The following is a 14,651-nucleotide window of genomic DNA, read 5'->3' as shown; positions in this document are numbered from 1 at the left end:
AATTACACTAGTAATTAATTGTTTAAATAATACTGCAGCTGGTTCCGCCAATATCCTAGACTGTTTGAAACCGGACTAATCCAATAATTTAATGTAATTTAATTACAAAAATGTTTACATTAAGTCATAAGAAAGTTTTCTAGGAAATTCAACTGGAATCATAATTAATTCACACCAGTAATTAATTAAATAATACAGCAATCGATTCCGCCAATATCCTGAATTGTTTGAAATTATACAAATCGAGGATTTTCAATTTCATTTATGTATAAACAAAATAATCTTGTGTACAATTTTATTCTATAATTTATTAATATTTTGATAAATTTTACTATAAAAATGTCCACCAAAAACATATTTTCTATTGTCATTATCTTTATATAATTGCACCTGTTAATTATATGTTTTTATTTGATTATGAATATATAAATACGCAATTTTTATTTTTTTTACATACGTTTAATTGTTTCATTAATTATTTCATAATAATTTCCAAATTTAACCAGATAATATTGAATTTAAAATTTAATTGAAATGTGTATTATAAGTTACTATATTGTTTGTATTAATAAATTGTATCTTTCATATCTTAATTAATTATAGAATAAAGATACTAAGAAATTAATTTAATTAACCGTATCTAATTTATATTAATTTAAAAAAGTTTTATTATCATTAAAGGTTATATCAGAATATATTGACTTGCTTATATAAGTTTGACCTAATCATATATAAAACTGTTATATAAATGTATTTATAATTGGCAATATTTATTTATTCTCGTATTTAGATTTTCCATTTTTTAATTTAAAGGATATTTAATTAATTATTCTTTTGTGGTCGGAAAGACCAGTATTAAATATTTTTAATATTTTCTAATTAATGTTTGTCTAATTTATGTATGTGATTATTTGCATAATTATTGCAATAAATATTTTTATTTTTGTAATAGCAAAAACTTTAACTTCAAGCATTTCTCAAATAAGTAAAAAAATAATAAGAGGAAACACATGAATCTTCTATAATAATTTGAATAAAATCTATTGGCTAAAAAAAAGATGTATAGGCTATTGTAAATCAACTATTAATTAGTAAATTCATTTATTCATATATTTTTTAATTTATTATAGCAATAATTAAATAAAAAATTGTACATTTAGTTTTTTAGTAGAAGTCAAATATTGATGTAAAAATTATATAATAAAAATAACATTTTCATGGTTTATTTCAATTTCAAATATTATATTCTTCATTGAATTAATAGTTTTTTTTTTTCGTTTGAAACTGAATGAAGCTAGTGGATTGTTTTTATAAAATAACTCGGTTAAGGTAAAAAAAAAAGTACTGTGTGTCATCTGGTAAAACAATGTGGATTGGTTTCGTGTTATTTTTCCTTGGATTTAAACAATTTAATAGCAGTAGAAAAAAGCAAATTAAAGTCAAGTAAAAATAAGAGTAGAGAAGACGAACTATTTTTCATTTAGAACATTCCCATAGAAGAAACAGAATGAAAAAAAAATAATAAAAACGCTCGTGCTTTGATGTTATTCTTTTGCTCCTTTTGTTGGTTTGGCGTTTAATGTGTGTGAAGTCTTTGTAGACTTCCCGTCGCCAAAGGTGGTCTTCCTAGGTGAGGAGGGAAACAAAAAAAAATCGTCGGCAGCGGCATGGGTTCCAAGTGGTACCACCCGGTCCCTCCCATCAAGCAGAACTATCCAATAGGAAGGCACGAAGAGTGCCTAACAAAGGATGCCGCGGTAGGTTCGAGGCGTGGTGAAAGAATTCAACCGAGCTGTGCACCAAGTTTTGGTCATAAATATGGTCAGTCTGGCTTGAGATCTGGGCAAGTGCACCCACGAAACGGCTCTTGTAGGAAAACGTACAAGCTTAAAAAAAAAACTCATCAAATTGCCAAGTGGATTGAGCGCGTCCTCAAAGTGACTTAAGTACTAAAACCATCAGTGTGCTAAGAGTGCAAGTGACTTAAATTCTAAATGGCAGTGTCAACGTTGAACATGTCACCTTACTTCACTGGATACCCTTTCCAAGGTAAATTAAGAAAACTAGATGCATATCTTGACGTAAAGCTGTCAAGGAATGAGCATGACGTGTACATACATAAGCTTCATGGATATATTGAGATAAATCCGCACGGAGTGAGGTCTTGAGTTCGGCTGGTGGGCGTGAGGACATTTAACAAAATGAAAAGTCGGCATCCTTTGATCTCCGGCCGTTAATGCCTGTTTTCATCGCTGATGTTGATCCTCGTCCACCCAAAATAATAATAAAAAAAATAAATCACAATTGACTAAATCGCATTCCTCTTCTTCTTCCTCCAGGTCAAGGAAGAGTGAACCAACTCGGCGGTGTCTTCATCAACGGTCGTCCTCTTCCGAACCACATCCGGTTGAAAATCGTCGAGATGGCTGGTTCCGGAGTCCGGCCCTGTGTTATCTCAAGACAACTGAGAGTATCCCACGGCTGCGTCTCCAAAATCCTGAACAGGTACCAGGAAACTGGAAGCATTCGACCAGGAGTGATCGGCGGCTCTAAACCGCGCGTCGCCACCGCTGAAGTGGAGAAGAGGATCGAGCAGTTGAAGCAACAGCAACCGGGCATCTTCTCCTGGGAGATTCGTGATAAATTGATAAAGGTAAAAATTCAGTGAAGTTTCCTCATTCAAGTGCTTGAAAATTAAACGAGATTGTTTATGTGTTGTTCAGGAAGGAATTTGCGATAAAACGTCGGCGCCATCGGTGAGCTCGATCAGCAGGTTGCTGCGCGGCGGCAGGAAGGAGGATTTGATGGATAGGAAGAACCACTCGATAGACGGGATCTTGGGTAAGCCGATTTTTCATTCCCATGCTCTTCGCGCGTAATTAATATGCGCATATATGCATAAGCCCCATCTGGGAATTGATTACATAGTATTAATTCAATCCAGAAGACATCTACAGCGATTTCAAAAGAATTATTTGGTTTTAAACGCTTTCCATTTAAGCGGAACTAATTCAAGCACTTCTTTCTTTTATTTTTGCTCTCCCGATGCCGTCTCCCACCTTCTTTATCTTCTCTTCTTTTTTTTTCTTGCTTTTTTTCTTCTTCTCCGTGGTTTTATAATTGATTAAAATCGGTTTTTCTGAAAGCGAATTCGATCCGAACGCTTTGTGTCGGACCGCACAAGAAGAAGGTGACCAAACACTTTTCATTCAACTGCAGTTTATATATATATATATACTTATATACGGGCAAACACAAAGAGCAACAATAAAAAGCGCGGACAGATATTAATATCCAACAACTTAGCTTCGATTAAACGCCTTCGACTTGGGTATTAAATATGGTTTATTTCGATGATTAAAGGTCCGGCCACGTCTTGCGACGAAAGCGACACCGAATCCGAACCTGGTATTCCCTTGAAGAGGAAGCAACGGAGATCAAGGACCACTTTCACCGGGGAGCAATTGGAGGCTTTGGAAAGGGCCTTCGGGAGAACGCAATATCCTGATGTGTACACTCGCGAGGAGTTGGCGCAGAAGACGAAGTTAACTGAAGCCAGAGTACAGGTTTGGTTCTCGAATAGGAGAGCCAGGTTGAGGAAGCAATTGAACTCTCAACAATTGAACGCCTTCAACACCATGTCTCTGCAATCCTTCCCCGCGGTGCAACAGCATTATCCAGAGGCCGGATTCAATCAGACCTCCTGGAGCCAACAAACCTATCCAGGAAGTCTGGGTACAAGCTTATCCACCGCTTCGCACCAAACCTTAACTCCAAGCACAGCAAGCTTAGGAGCATCTCCAACAAACACGACAACCCAGACGCAACCAACCCAGGCCTCTCTCTATGGAAGTTATAACGCTCCGACTTTAGACCAAAGCAATTTGAACCATCACCAGTTCGGTTACAACATGGCTCAGGTTTCCCCGACACAGCACAGCGTGTCCCCGCCGCAGCCGACCGCCTGGACGCATCAGAAACCTAAAGTTGCAGAAAACCTGAGCTCATGGCACGAGAATTATAGGTGAGTTACAAGTAATCTCTCGTTACTCTTTATTTTTTACTTCGCTGTGAGTTAGAGCAGTTCAGTAGCTTGCATTAAAGCTAAGTACAAGGCGGCTTTCGATTGCTGTGTAATTTGGCGAAGCACGATTTCTGAAACGCGCAGAAACATTTCGGTACAAATCATCAATGACAAGAACCCATGCACAAGAAAGATCCAACTCGGCGATCGGCCGCAACCGAGAGTAACTTGAACTTGAACTTCGGCTCCGGCTCTGATTATTCCGCTCCTCGGCGTCGTAATTGATGGCCTACCTGGAGATCCAAAGAAATAATAGAGTAGGTAGTCACAATTAATTTGGAAAATGAATGCCCACCTCTCGTTCTTGCCTTGTAAATGCCCCATACGGCTGTTATTTATTAATGCCAGGTAATTAAAGGCATTTTCAAAATGTGCCTTGGAATCGTGCCGCATTCATTAGTTCTATTTGTAAAAGTTAACTACTGTTAGGATGAAAACGCAAAACTCTCACGTAGCGAAAACGTTACTGCTTTGTCTGGATTTATTTTATTTCATTTTACTTATTTCTACCAACTATCAACACACACAATACAACTACAAACGGAAAGTATGGTTTTATACTTTCACTAAATCACTAATTATATTAATTAAGACTTAGACAACTAAATTTCAATAATTTCTTTCAACAACTTTTTTCAATTCCAACAAGATTTTTATCTTATTATAATTATTTCAATTTTTATTTATTGTGTTTTTTCTTTAATTTTCAGTCTCTTTGCTGGAGGACATTACGGAGCTCATTCACCCACAGAGGCCAAATCCGGATACCCGTACTTCGGAGCCATGGAGATGTGCACCAGTCGAGTCCATTAAAGACATCCAATGATAATTAAAAAATATCATCAACAACTTTGCTTTAACCAATTACAATTAGTTTCCGCACTAATTAATTGCCTGTACATAGTAATATTAGAACTTTATCGTAGTGTATCTGTCCATAATAACGATAGTACTTATTTATATAAAAACAAAAATTTTATTTCTAAAATAAAAAAAAACTTTATCTTGTATGTAACACGTTTCTCTAACTTTTACCGTCGTAACCCCCATAAAAGTCCTCCATTTTGCATCATCATTACGAGCATTTACAGGGTGCCATAAAAACCTCCGAACTACACGAACGCAAGTGGGATTTAGGAGAGTCAATAAATCAATCAATTTAACACGATTTATCGACGCCCAGTGTGTAAAGATAATTCCTTACACTTATATTGCTTTCACTGTTAAACCAAAACAGAATTGTTTGTACGAGTATTCTGCAAAAGCAACATTCTTGTTTAAATATGGTTGTGATGGAGATATGGTAGAAATTCCGTAATTAAATTTGAGCTTTCTTGAATTGCTCGGAGCTTGGTAATTTCCATATTTTAATGGCTTCATTAAGTCACAGTTTTTGACATTATTAACGCCACGAGTGTCAATTTGTTGGTGAGGAGTAACAAGGGAAATAATGGAATGAGAAAACGGGAGAAAACTTCATTTTTAATGTATATAAGAAAAAAAAAAAGGAGAAGATGTTCGGTGCAATTTACGCCAGATGACTGAAATTGCTTTTCGACAAATCGGCGAGTGAAAATAATTGTGTACACCACTTGAAATTACATCTGCTCGGATGTATTTTACATTCGAAATTAAATAATGTTCGTACGTATTTGCAATTTTCTTGGCAGAACAATATGCGTTTTAATGCAAAAATTATAGTCAAAAACATCTTGTTCCTTTACATTTCATTATATCCTATATAATTAGAATATAATTAACATCCAAAATAACACATATTACAATTTTAAAAATATTTTCCCAAAAAAAAATTGAATGAAACAAATATTTCAAGTTTTTGTACATTTTTATTCATTTTAAAAATTTAAATTAAAAATTTAAAACAAAATACATAAAGTTGAACAAATTACTTAAAGCACTCAAATTATTTTAGTGTTTATATAAAGGTAAGTACAATATACCATTTTTATTTTTCTAATAATTTTAATTTATAATTTGTCTGAAAACTTCGATGAAAATTTGTAGTTTTTTTTCCAAATTTTTGCACGTTTGATACTTGTTTGTATGTTAGAATGTTTAATAAAAATTGCAAATTCTTATATAACAATATAATTTAGATACTTTTGAAAATGATTCAATTTTATTGAAAATTAAGCAGATTTGTTGTCTTATTATAATAGGTGAGCCAAATTTTGGTATAAAATTTCTGTAACGAAAACAAACTGGGAGTCAACGATATTTTCGTATGTTGAAGCATCAGATCCGGTGCAAAAGTCGTTCGGAGGCCGACAAATTTTATTCCACGCTTTTCGTTCTGTTTGTGTGCCGTGTCGAATCATTCGGCGCAAATAATTGGTCAAGGAATTCAAACAGGTGTCTTTCTCCTGCGACATTCCCATAGAAATGATACATTTTGAACGGCTTAATGGTATATCATTACCACCATCCGGCATCGGGAAGTGGCAACGCGCGCCCAGGCATCCATCCATCCGACTAAGCTAAGCCTTTCACTAATCCTTTTCGGATCCAACATTGATGGTATTTGCAAAATAAACGATTACGGGAATTTTCAAACTTTCTTTCATTTCTGATGGTGCTTCTGGTACTTCTTCAGATTTTAGCTACCGGGGATTGTAGAACGGAAACCGCGGAGGGTACCTGAGGAAGAGACCCCCCAGTCGGCCCCCCCAGGTGACGGTAGGCGACTTTTTGTCGTTTTAAAAACACTTTGCAGGTCGCTACTGCATTGTGCCCTTTGTGCAGTCACCATTGTTGCCCGTTTTTGTCAAATACCTGTCGGTTCGATGTCGACATGCCCGTTGACAGCACAAGATCTATGCACGTTTCAATTTCACTCCTATCTCTCCTCCATGTTTGCTATCTTATCCTACTGCTACCATCGAAAAACCCTCTTTAAAACCCAAAAAAATAACAAGTTACGCGAAAGTTTGTTTTCCCTGTCACTCTAATCCTCTTAAGAATCCATTGCGTAATCTTATCCTTACCAGGACATCATATTGCATCAATTTTCATTTACATTTTTATATACTAATATTTATTTTAATTTATTTACAACAAATTGTAAAAATGAAACGAATTTATTGGAACAATAAAGAAGGATGAAATAACAATTTTAGTCATTTTTTTATAAATTTATTAACTTTCTTCTTTTGTAAATGTCTTAAGAAACAAATAATATGTTAATTGGAATAAAATTATGCATTTAACATCTGCAAACAAAATTCGTCTTCGCTTTGTTAATACTTAATTATTACTTATTTTCAAGATAATTAACACTTTAGAAAACACAATTATTCGTTCTAAGTGATCATGAAATATTATACATCATTTTTTAATTAATTGCACACTCTTAACAAGATTATTTACACTAATTAAACACGATTTAATGCATGTATTTATAAAGATAAAAAATATTTACTTAATTTAAGTACTAAATTCAAAATTCTTACAAATTCTAATGTATACATTTTTTTATTGAAAAGTAAACTTATTACAAAAATTCTGATAAAATTGTCTAGAAACATTACATTAATACTTATATTATATAATATAATACAATAATTTTATTAGTTTTTTTTAATATAAGGAAAAGCAGATGTTTTAATTAAAATTTAATATTAAAAATATTTTATTATATAACCAAAAAACTGTAGGTCTTGAACAACAGGAAATTCAATGAAATAATAACATAATTATGTTTGATTTCTTAAGAAATTTCACAAAATCTTATTTCTTTTTTGTTACATTAGTTGCTTAGAATGTAAATTTTAAAGTTGTAAACTTGAACAATGAATCCATTTAAAACGCAATATAATTAATTAACTAATTACGTTAATTAATTACATATTGTAAACTCCCTTTTAGAATTTGAAAATGAACAGGAACGCAACAAAACAGCGCTAAAAGCACAATTAGAAGAGAGCTTAATTACCATTTGATCCGTTGCTGGAATGCAATTCGGAGCACGGAGAAAATTGATTTAATTAAACAATTAGTCCTTCCCAATTATTCTCATTTTAATTAGCTTTAAGGAATTAGTAATTGTAACAATTAGTTTTCTGAATTTTAGTTTCAAATTAATGAATGTCTGTAAACCTCAGTGTTACAATATTATTATTTATGCAATTATTACTTGTGTTTTTAATGTCGGTCATAAAAAACGAATAATGACGCCTCTTCCACCTCCTTCTTCATCCTTCGTTTTTTTATGTTTCACTAAAAACAAGTCACATATTAATAACAATAATATAGTGGAATGAAAAGGTGATGATATTTGCGAGCGCAACCATAAAGTTCTGTATTTTCGTAATGAAACCGATAAACGGATACGGATACGTTATGTACGGGCTTGTCAATCGTAAATTTTCCATTCTCTCTTACACTTCAGTTTTTATGATTCCTTCACTGGTTGCCACCTTTTACGGTCTCCTGCCTAATAATTTCTCATAACTGTCTCATTATGCATTTCGAGAATTCCTTCATACATACAATTAGTTTATATACATTTTTTTTGTTGTTCATCTCCTCTCGCCTCTATTCTACTCTTTTTTGAGGAGACAGCACAAAAGATGGACCATAGCATTAATTGCTTTATTGCATCGTCAGCTTCTGTATGGTATCGAAATGGAGACCGTGGATAACGTAAGATTTTCGGGTTCGTACTGGAAACTGCTTTTGTCCACAACAAAAGGAAGTGAACTTAATTGTTTTATTGCACCTAAAGCGGCTACCGTATTTTAGGTAACCCAATTGGAACCGTGAAAGTCGTAAATGCTTCAAAAACTTACCCGGAATTTTCCGTGCGGACAATATTTACTAAAAACCCGCAAAAAAAAAATGTACCTAAAAATTAAGTACAACGATCAGTCCAAGGCTATATTGCATAACTCCACTACGATTCGATTACGTAATTAGGTGGTTTTGAGGATGAAGGGTTAGAGGAGACGGGGATTCCTTTTTTGCGACGATCCTCGACGCGGAACTTCACGATTTATGGGGAAAATAGCAATTGTTTCAATGGCCGTTCTTCAATAACTGTGATTAATACGGGGAAGGGAAAACAAAAGCAATGGAAAAAAAGTGTACGAGAGTTACAATAATAATGATAAAACCCACTGCACAGTTTTACTTCTTCGATAAATGCACATTGCCGTGTAATTTACCCAAGAAACTGCCTGATCCAAATTACAGACTTTGCCAACGCATAGATAATGATCCGAGGTAATTATTTAATTTCGTCCGAGATCTTTTTTTTTATGTTTTGTTGGTTTCTTTGCTTCTTCTTTCGTTTTCAGTTACTTCCTTTCTCGATTCATAAATTGCAATGCGTTCGCAGATAGATTTATAAATTGCAAATCATTAATCAAGATGACGTAATTTCTTAAGGATTCCTGATTTAATCAATTCATTTACATTTATATTGAGGTTATTTAGTGCATATCAAAAGTTAACATCAAATAGAATTAACTATATTTGTTAGGATAAAAATGTCTTAACTTTCCAATAACCAAAAGATTTTTTAAAATATTTGTATTGAAATCACCCATTCAAGTACAAATTAAGCAATACTTTGTTTAACCATAATAAACTCTCAAATGGGACATTCGACGTTAATTTTTTTAGATGACAATTGAAAAAAAACTTATATAAGAACAATTTCTAAAGTACTTACTTGTCAAGTAGTGAGTCAAGTATATTTACTTGTTAAAATGCAAATACCTTATTTATATAAACACTTGGAAATACGCATTACATTACTTACAATTTCACACGTTGCGCAAAGAAAAAGAATTAAAAAACGAGAATTCTTTTTTTGATGTTGTTTTCATAATTTATAATTAAAAATAAAACAAATAATAATACAGCAAAACCTCGCTTAGTGCGGATTTGATCAGTAGTGAATCCGGCTATAGTCCGGTTTAAAAAGTTCAAAACAAACTAAATATTAATTGGGATTTTTTTAATATTTTAATAATAGTTCGGAGGAATCGATTATCAACAACTTGGTAATTCAGTTTTCGAACATAATTTATTTATAAATATTGTACGAAAACCAAAACCATTTTCCTCATAAGAATTAATGTAATGTAATATAATTTGTTCTCGAATGTTAGTCTTTATTACAGAAATTCATACATAAAATCGAATACAAAGTGAACGAAAATGTATACAATTTAATTGTTTTATATTTAAAAATAAATAACTTGAACAGTCTGTTGTAAATTTATGCAAAAAATAATAAATTACAATTAATATATTACATATTATATATTTGAAATATATTGTTTGGAAACCGATGTTCTGTTCGAAAACCGAGGTATTTTTTGTTGATTAATTTTTCATTAGAAAGAGAGGCATTCTCAATTACTAATAAATATTCTATGTTTCTTAAAGATATTCAATTAAAATACGTTTTGAAAAAATTAACATGATTCATTAATACAGAAATCATAATGATACAAATAAGTTAAAGAAAAAACGGCGGCAATTTATAGTTTTCTTTAAAATTGAACGTAATATGTCTTAATTTGTAACATGCATAATAAAACGGTTAAATTAATATGTTTATATCAGTTTGATATGTTACAAATTGGTTCTTAAAATACAATTTAAAGTGGAGTGTGCCAATACGATTATACTGAAATATATATGATTATTCATTAATGTTTTTTTGAATTAAAGAAAAACGGAAGTAATTAATAAAAATATGATTTTTCTTTAAAATTGAAATTAATATGTCTTAATTTGTATAAAATGGATTCTGCATATATTTAAAAAAAAACTGTTGAATTAATATGTTTATATCCTTTTGATATGTTACAAATTGGCGGAATGACGCAGTGATCAAGTGTGTTATCAATTTGTCCACTTTGGTTCCGGAAATAATGTTGAAGGAATCAGGAGGGTACAGCTCGGTCGTGCGTCGGAATGTCCAATGATTTGCGTGCCCGAGGAATAAGTGAATGGTTAAAAAGGCATGTCCAACGTAATTATTCCAGCGAAGATATGTAGAACGAAACGCTTCTAATCAGAGACCTAAGTCCCATGGGGTTGTTGTCGAAAATCTGGCGTGTCGTAGGTCTGAGATGGGATCTCCATCGAAAAGTTTAACGGAAAAAAATTGCCGGATTAGGCATCGCACATTATATGTGTAAATATAATGCGAACGCCATTGAAATCCATTTCAGGAGTCCGGGGATGGTGGAAAGAGGGGAGAGAAGCAATGGTGGAAACAGGATCAGCTGCCAGGACTCGCCACGCTTCACGGTGGATTTTCATCGCAATTCCGACCTCCTTTCAATGTTGATTAGCATGGGTGTCATGGGGCCACCCTGCAACCCCCTTTTGTTTGCCTATGAAAAATAGCCACCAACGGGGTGCTGATATGTTGTTACGAACGCGAGAAAACATCCCTTAGCAGATTTCCATCCATTAATTGAATCCAGCAATGCGAGATCACCCTGTATATTATTATATGTGTATAAATCAACGCACGTGTTTGATAGGAAATGGATGAAAGTCTTGAAACCAAAAGAGGAGAGTGCACCTTTTCCACGCCGTTTAGTTCCGTCGGATTTGCTGGAAAAACCTCTCGCGCTTTATTTTATTTTCGCCTCTCTTGTTGCCATCTTCGTCTCCGAAAAGGAGCTGCAGCCATCGTCCAAATCCCCAGCTGCCATCGTGAAATCGCGTTTCTATGGCTTCAGACCAAAAAAAAAATAAAATAATAATAATACAAAATAACATCCGCACCACACATCGAACAAAACTGTTCTGGCTTTGTGCCTGATATGAGCATGAATCATTGATCGACTCTTCTACCGATTCCGATCGATTTTACATACCCAATCGACGTTCATTAACGCTTGATAAATCGATAAATCGCTAATCGTTTTTTCTCACAAATTACGTACGTCTCCTCATTATACACCGTTTAGCAACTATTACTCTTTATAACAATTCAATTATTCACGGCTAATTTCCTAATACGAACTCGACTCAGGTTTCACGTTCATTCAATCAATTAACAATGAGTTGCTTCTTTAAACAAATCAAATGAAATAAGAGAAATCATCAACTGTCAATCAATCCTTTCAACAAACACACACAATCTTTTATTAAAATAATATTTACATACTAATTCAATAAAACACACAACAAATTTATTATTATATAGTACATTATGTAAGACAGATTTTTGATCATTTTTATGATTAATTTACATTATTAATAACAAATAAATACATAAAGATCAAAAAGTCAACATTTTTAAGATCATGATCAATTTTAATTAATTACAATTTTATACCAACTTTTAAAAGTTTTTATAATTAGATTATTTCTATTTCCAATTAGCTGAATAACAAATTTTAATGTTTTTTTTTTCAACTTTCTTTCCTAATATTAGCAATAATAATATAAATTCTTTGCAAAATGTTTTTTTTTTAATTAATTTAATTTTGTTAATTTGAAAATCATCTTTGAAATTAGCATATTTTGAATGTAATATCAATTGAGAAACTTATTTGAACATAATTTATAACTTATTTTCTTAATAACAACAATTTAATTTAACTTTTTTTCATTTATATTTGTTAATTATTAAAAAAAAAACAATTAATTAAAATTTCATAATTTTATTCTAGGAATTTAATAAAATATTTTTGTAATTAATTTATTTTACAACTTAATTTCTCAATAGCAAAAATTTAATTAGTTTTTTGTTAATTTAGTGTTAATTATTAATAAAAAGAAATGAACTTTTAAATTATTTAAATTCATGCGATTTTTAAAAATATACACAAAAATTAAGCAATTTTCGCTTTTGTATATATTTTGCTTGATATATATTAGTTTATAATATGGAAACAACTATTTATTGTTATTAGAAACATTTCAATTAAATTTAGATAATTTCAGATTCTAATAAATAATGTTTAGAAAAAGTATGTTTAATTTGGAAAAAAATACATAATTCAGTTATGTATTAATGTTAAAAATAATTACTGAATCATGCAAGTACAAGCTTAACAATTAAATATGTTTAGGTTTTTAATAATTAATTATTGTAACTTCACGTTAAATTTAAAAAAAAGTTAATAGCAAATTTAGGAATATTTAAAGCAAATTAAACAAATTTCGAATATACTAAATAATTGAAAAAACTATATATATAAAAGTAAGAAAATATAATTGACAACAGAAAATTTAAGTTGAATTTTCTAAAAATATTTTATAATAGTTTGTTAATGAAGAAAGACTGCGCTACTTGAATACTTCTAATAGGATGAGAAAATGTATTGATTATATAATTGTTGCAACAAATATTACTATTGGTGTTAACTTTAGAACCTTAACCATTTCGGACCTGATTTTTTTATTAATTGTATGGAATTCATATAAGAACTCTGAAATTCCTAATAGTTATTCAAGACGACATTTAGTGCTTCCTGCTGTAAATATGTTTTCATTTATAGAATAGATCACTTTATATATAACGGTGGCAAATGCCGTAAGGGTTAAGGTAAAAATGTACGTTATTCATTGTAGTTATGCAATATAGTGCTTGAATTCCAGGAATGTACGTAAGTACGAATGTCCATTGTCGGTACTCAAATTATATATTTAGTTGGAAGGATGATGCCGGTAAATTAGATAATTAATTAGAAAAGAGTACCATATGTTCGGGAGCAGGCAGAACATGTTATCAATTACAATTACATGCAGCATTCCGGCGGCGGCGGCGTTTCAGGAAAATGACATTTTCTTGCGCTGCGCTGCGTTGTGCTTATTGCAGTTGTTATATGGTCGAGACGCCGTAAATCACACCTACGGCTTTCCATAACCGTGGAAAGAGCATTCAATTAGGACTAATTAGAGTGACCCGTGGGATCCAATCCCTCCAGGGAAATGAGCTGAAAAGTAAAATGGGAGAGCGGAGAAGAAATAATAATAAAAATGACAATAACATTCAATGGCAACGAATGGAAGTGATAAAAGCGTGCTGCCGGCCAATGGTCGGGCACTTGGGGATCACAACGTGGAGGGCTACCATTCATTGCTTAATGTACCATAACTAGAGGAACAACGCCCCTTCGACTCGAACTCTATAGCAAGGGAACACAGGATCTGGATTGAACCCTTCATGAATATACGGCCCCCCACATACATACACACATTAAACTGATTTTGTCTGGCACTGATTCTAACAGCCTCTAACTGGTATTGAATTAAGCTAATCATGTTATCCTACAAATTTATAAATAAATTGCATCACAAGTTGTTAAACATAACACAAAAATAATATTAGATTAATTCATTATATAAATGGAAAAAAAAAGGTTAGTAGAAATATTTGCTGATTTTTCTCTTGTCATGACAGAAATTTCCATATTTTTACAAAAGTTTATTAGATAATTAGTCTAATTAAAATTTGTCTTAAATTTGTATGTTAACAATTTTCAAGCATTTTTTAAAATAATTGTAATATTGATTGATTGTTTTTTTTTTGTAAAAACGTGTGTCTTTTGGTCCTTATAAACAACAT

At 32.1% G+C, this 14,651-nt stretch overlaps 1 protein-coding gene across 1 annotated transcript; it reads left to right on the top strand.

Moving 5' to 3' along the window:
- Window positions 1–1,873: 1,873 nt before the first annotated feature.
- On the top strand, window positions 1,874–4,990 carry LOC108558117 (protein gooseberry). Its single transcript, XM_017914926.1, has 5 exons — window positions 1,874–2,049; window positions 2,340–2,653; window positions 2,724–2,841; window positions 3,364–4,024; window positions 4,795–4,990. The coding sequence occupies exons 1-5, from the start codon at window positions 1,995–1,997 to the stop codon at window positions 4,895–4,897; spliced, it is 1,251 nt and encodes a 416-aa protein (XP_017770415.1). The 5' UTR covers window positions 1,874–1,994; the 3' UTR covers window positions 4,898–4,990.
- The last annotated feature ends 9,661 nt before the right edge of the window (window positions 4,991–14,651 follow it).

This window comes from Nicrophorus vespilloides, unplaced genomic scaffold, assembly GCF_001412225.1.
Source record: "Nicrophorus vespilloides isolate i.1.1-1 unplaced genomic scaffold, Nicve_v1.0, whole genome shotgun sequence".
Classification (NCBI taxonomy): domain Eukaryota; kingdom Metazoa; phylum Arthropoda; class Insecta; order Coleoptera; family Silphidae; genus Nicrophorus; species Nicrophorus vespilloides.
The sequence above is the reverse complement of the archived record's forward strand: the minus strand, read 5'-3'. Positions and strand labels throughout refer to the sequence as shown.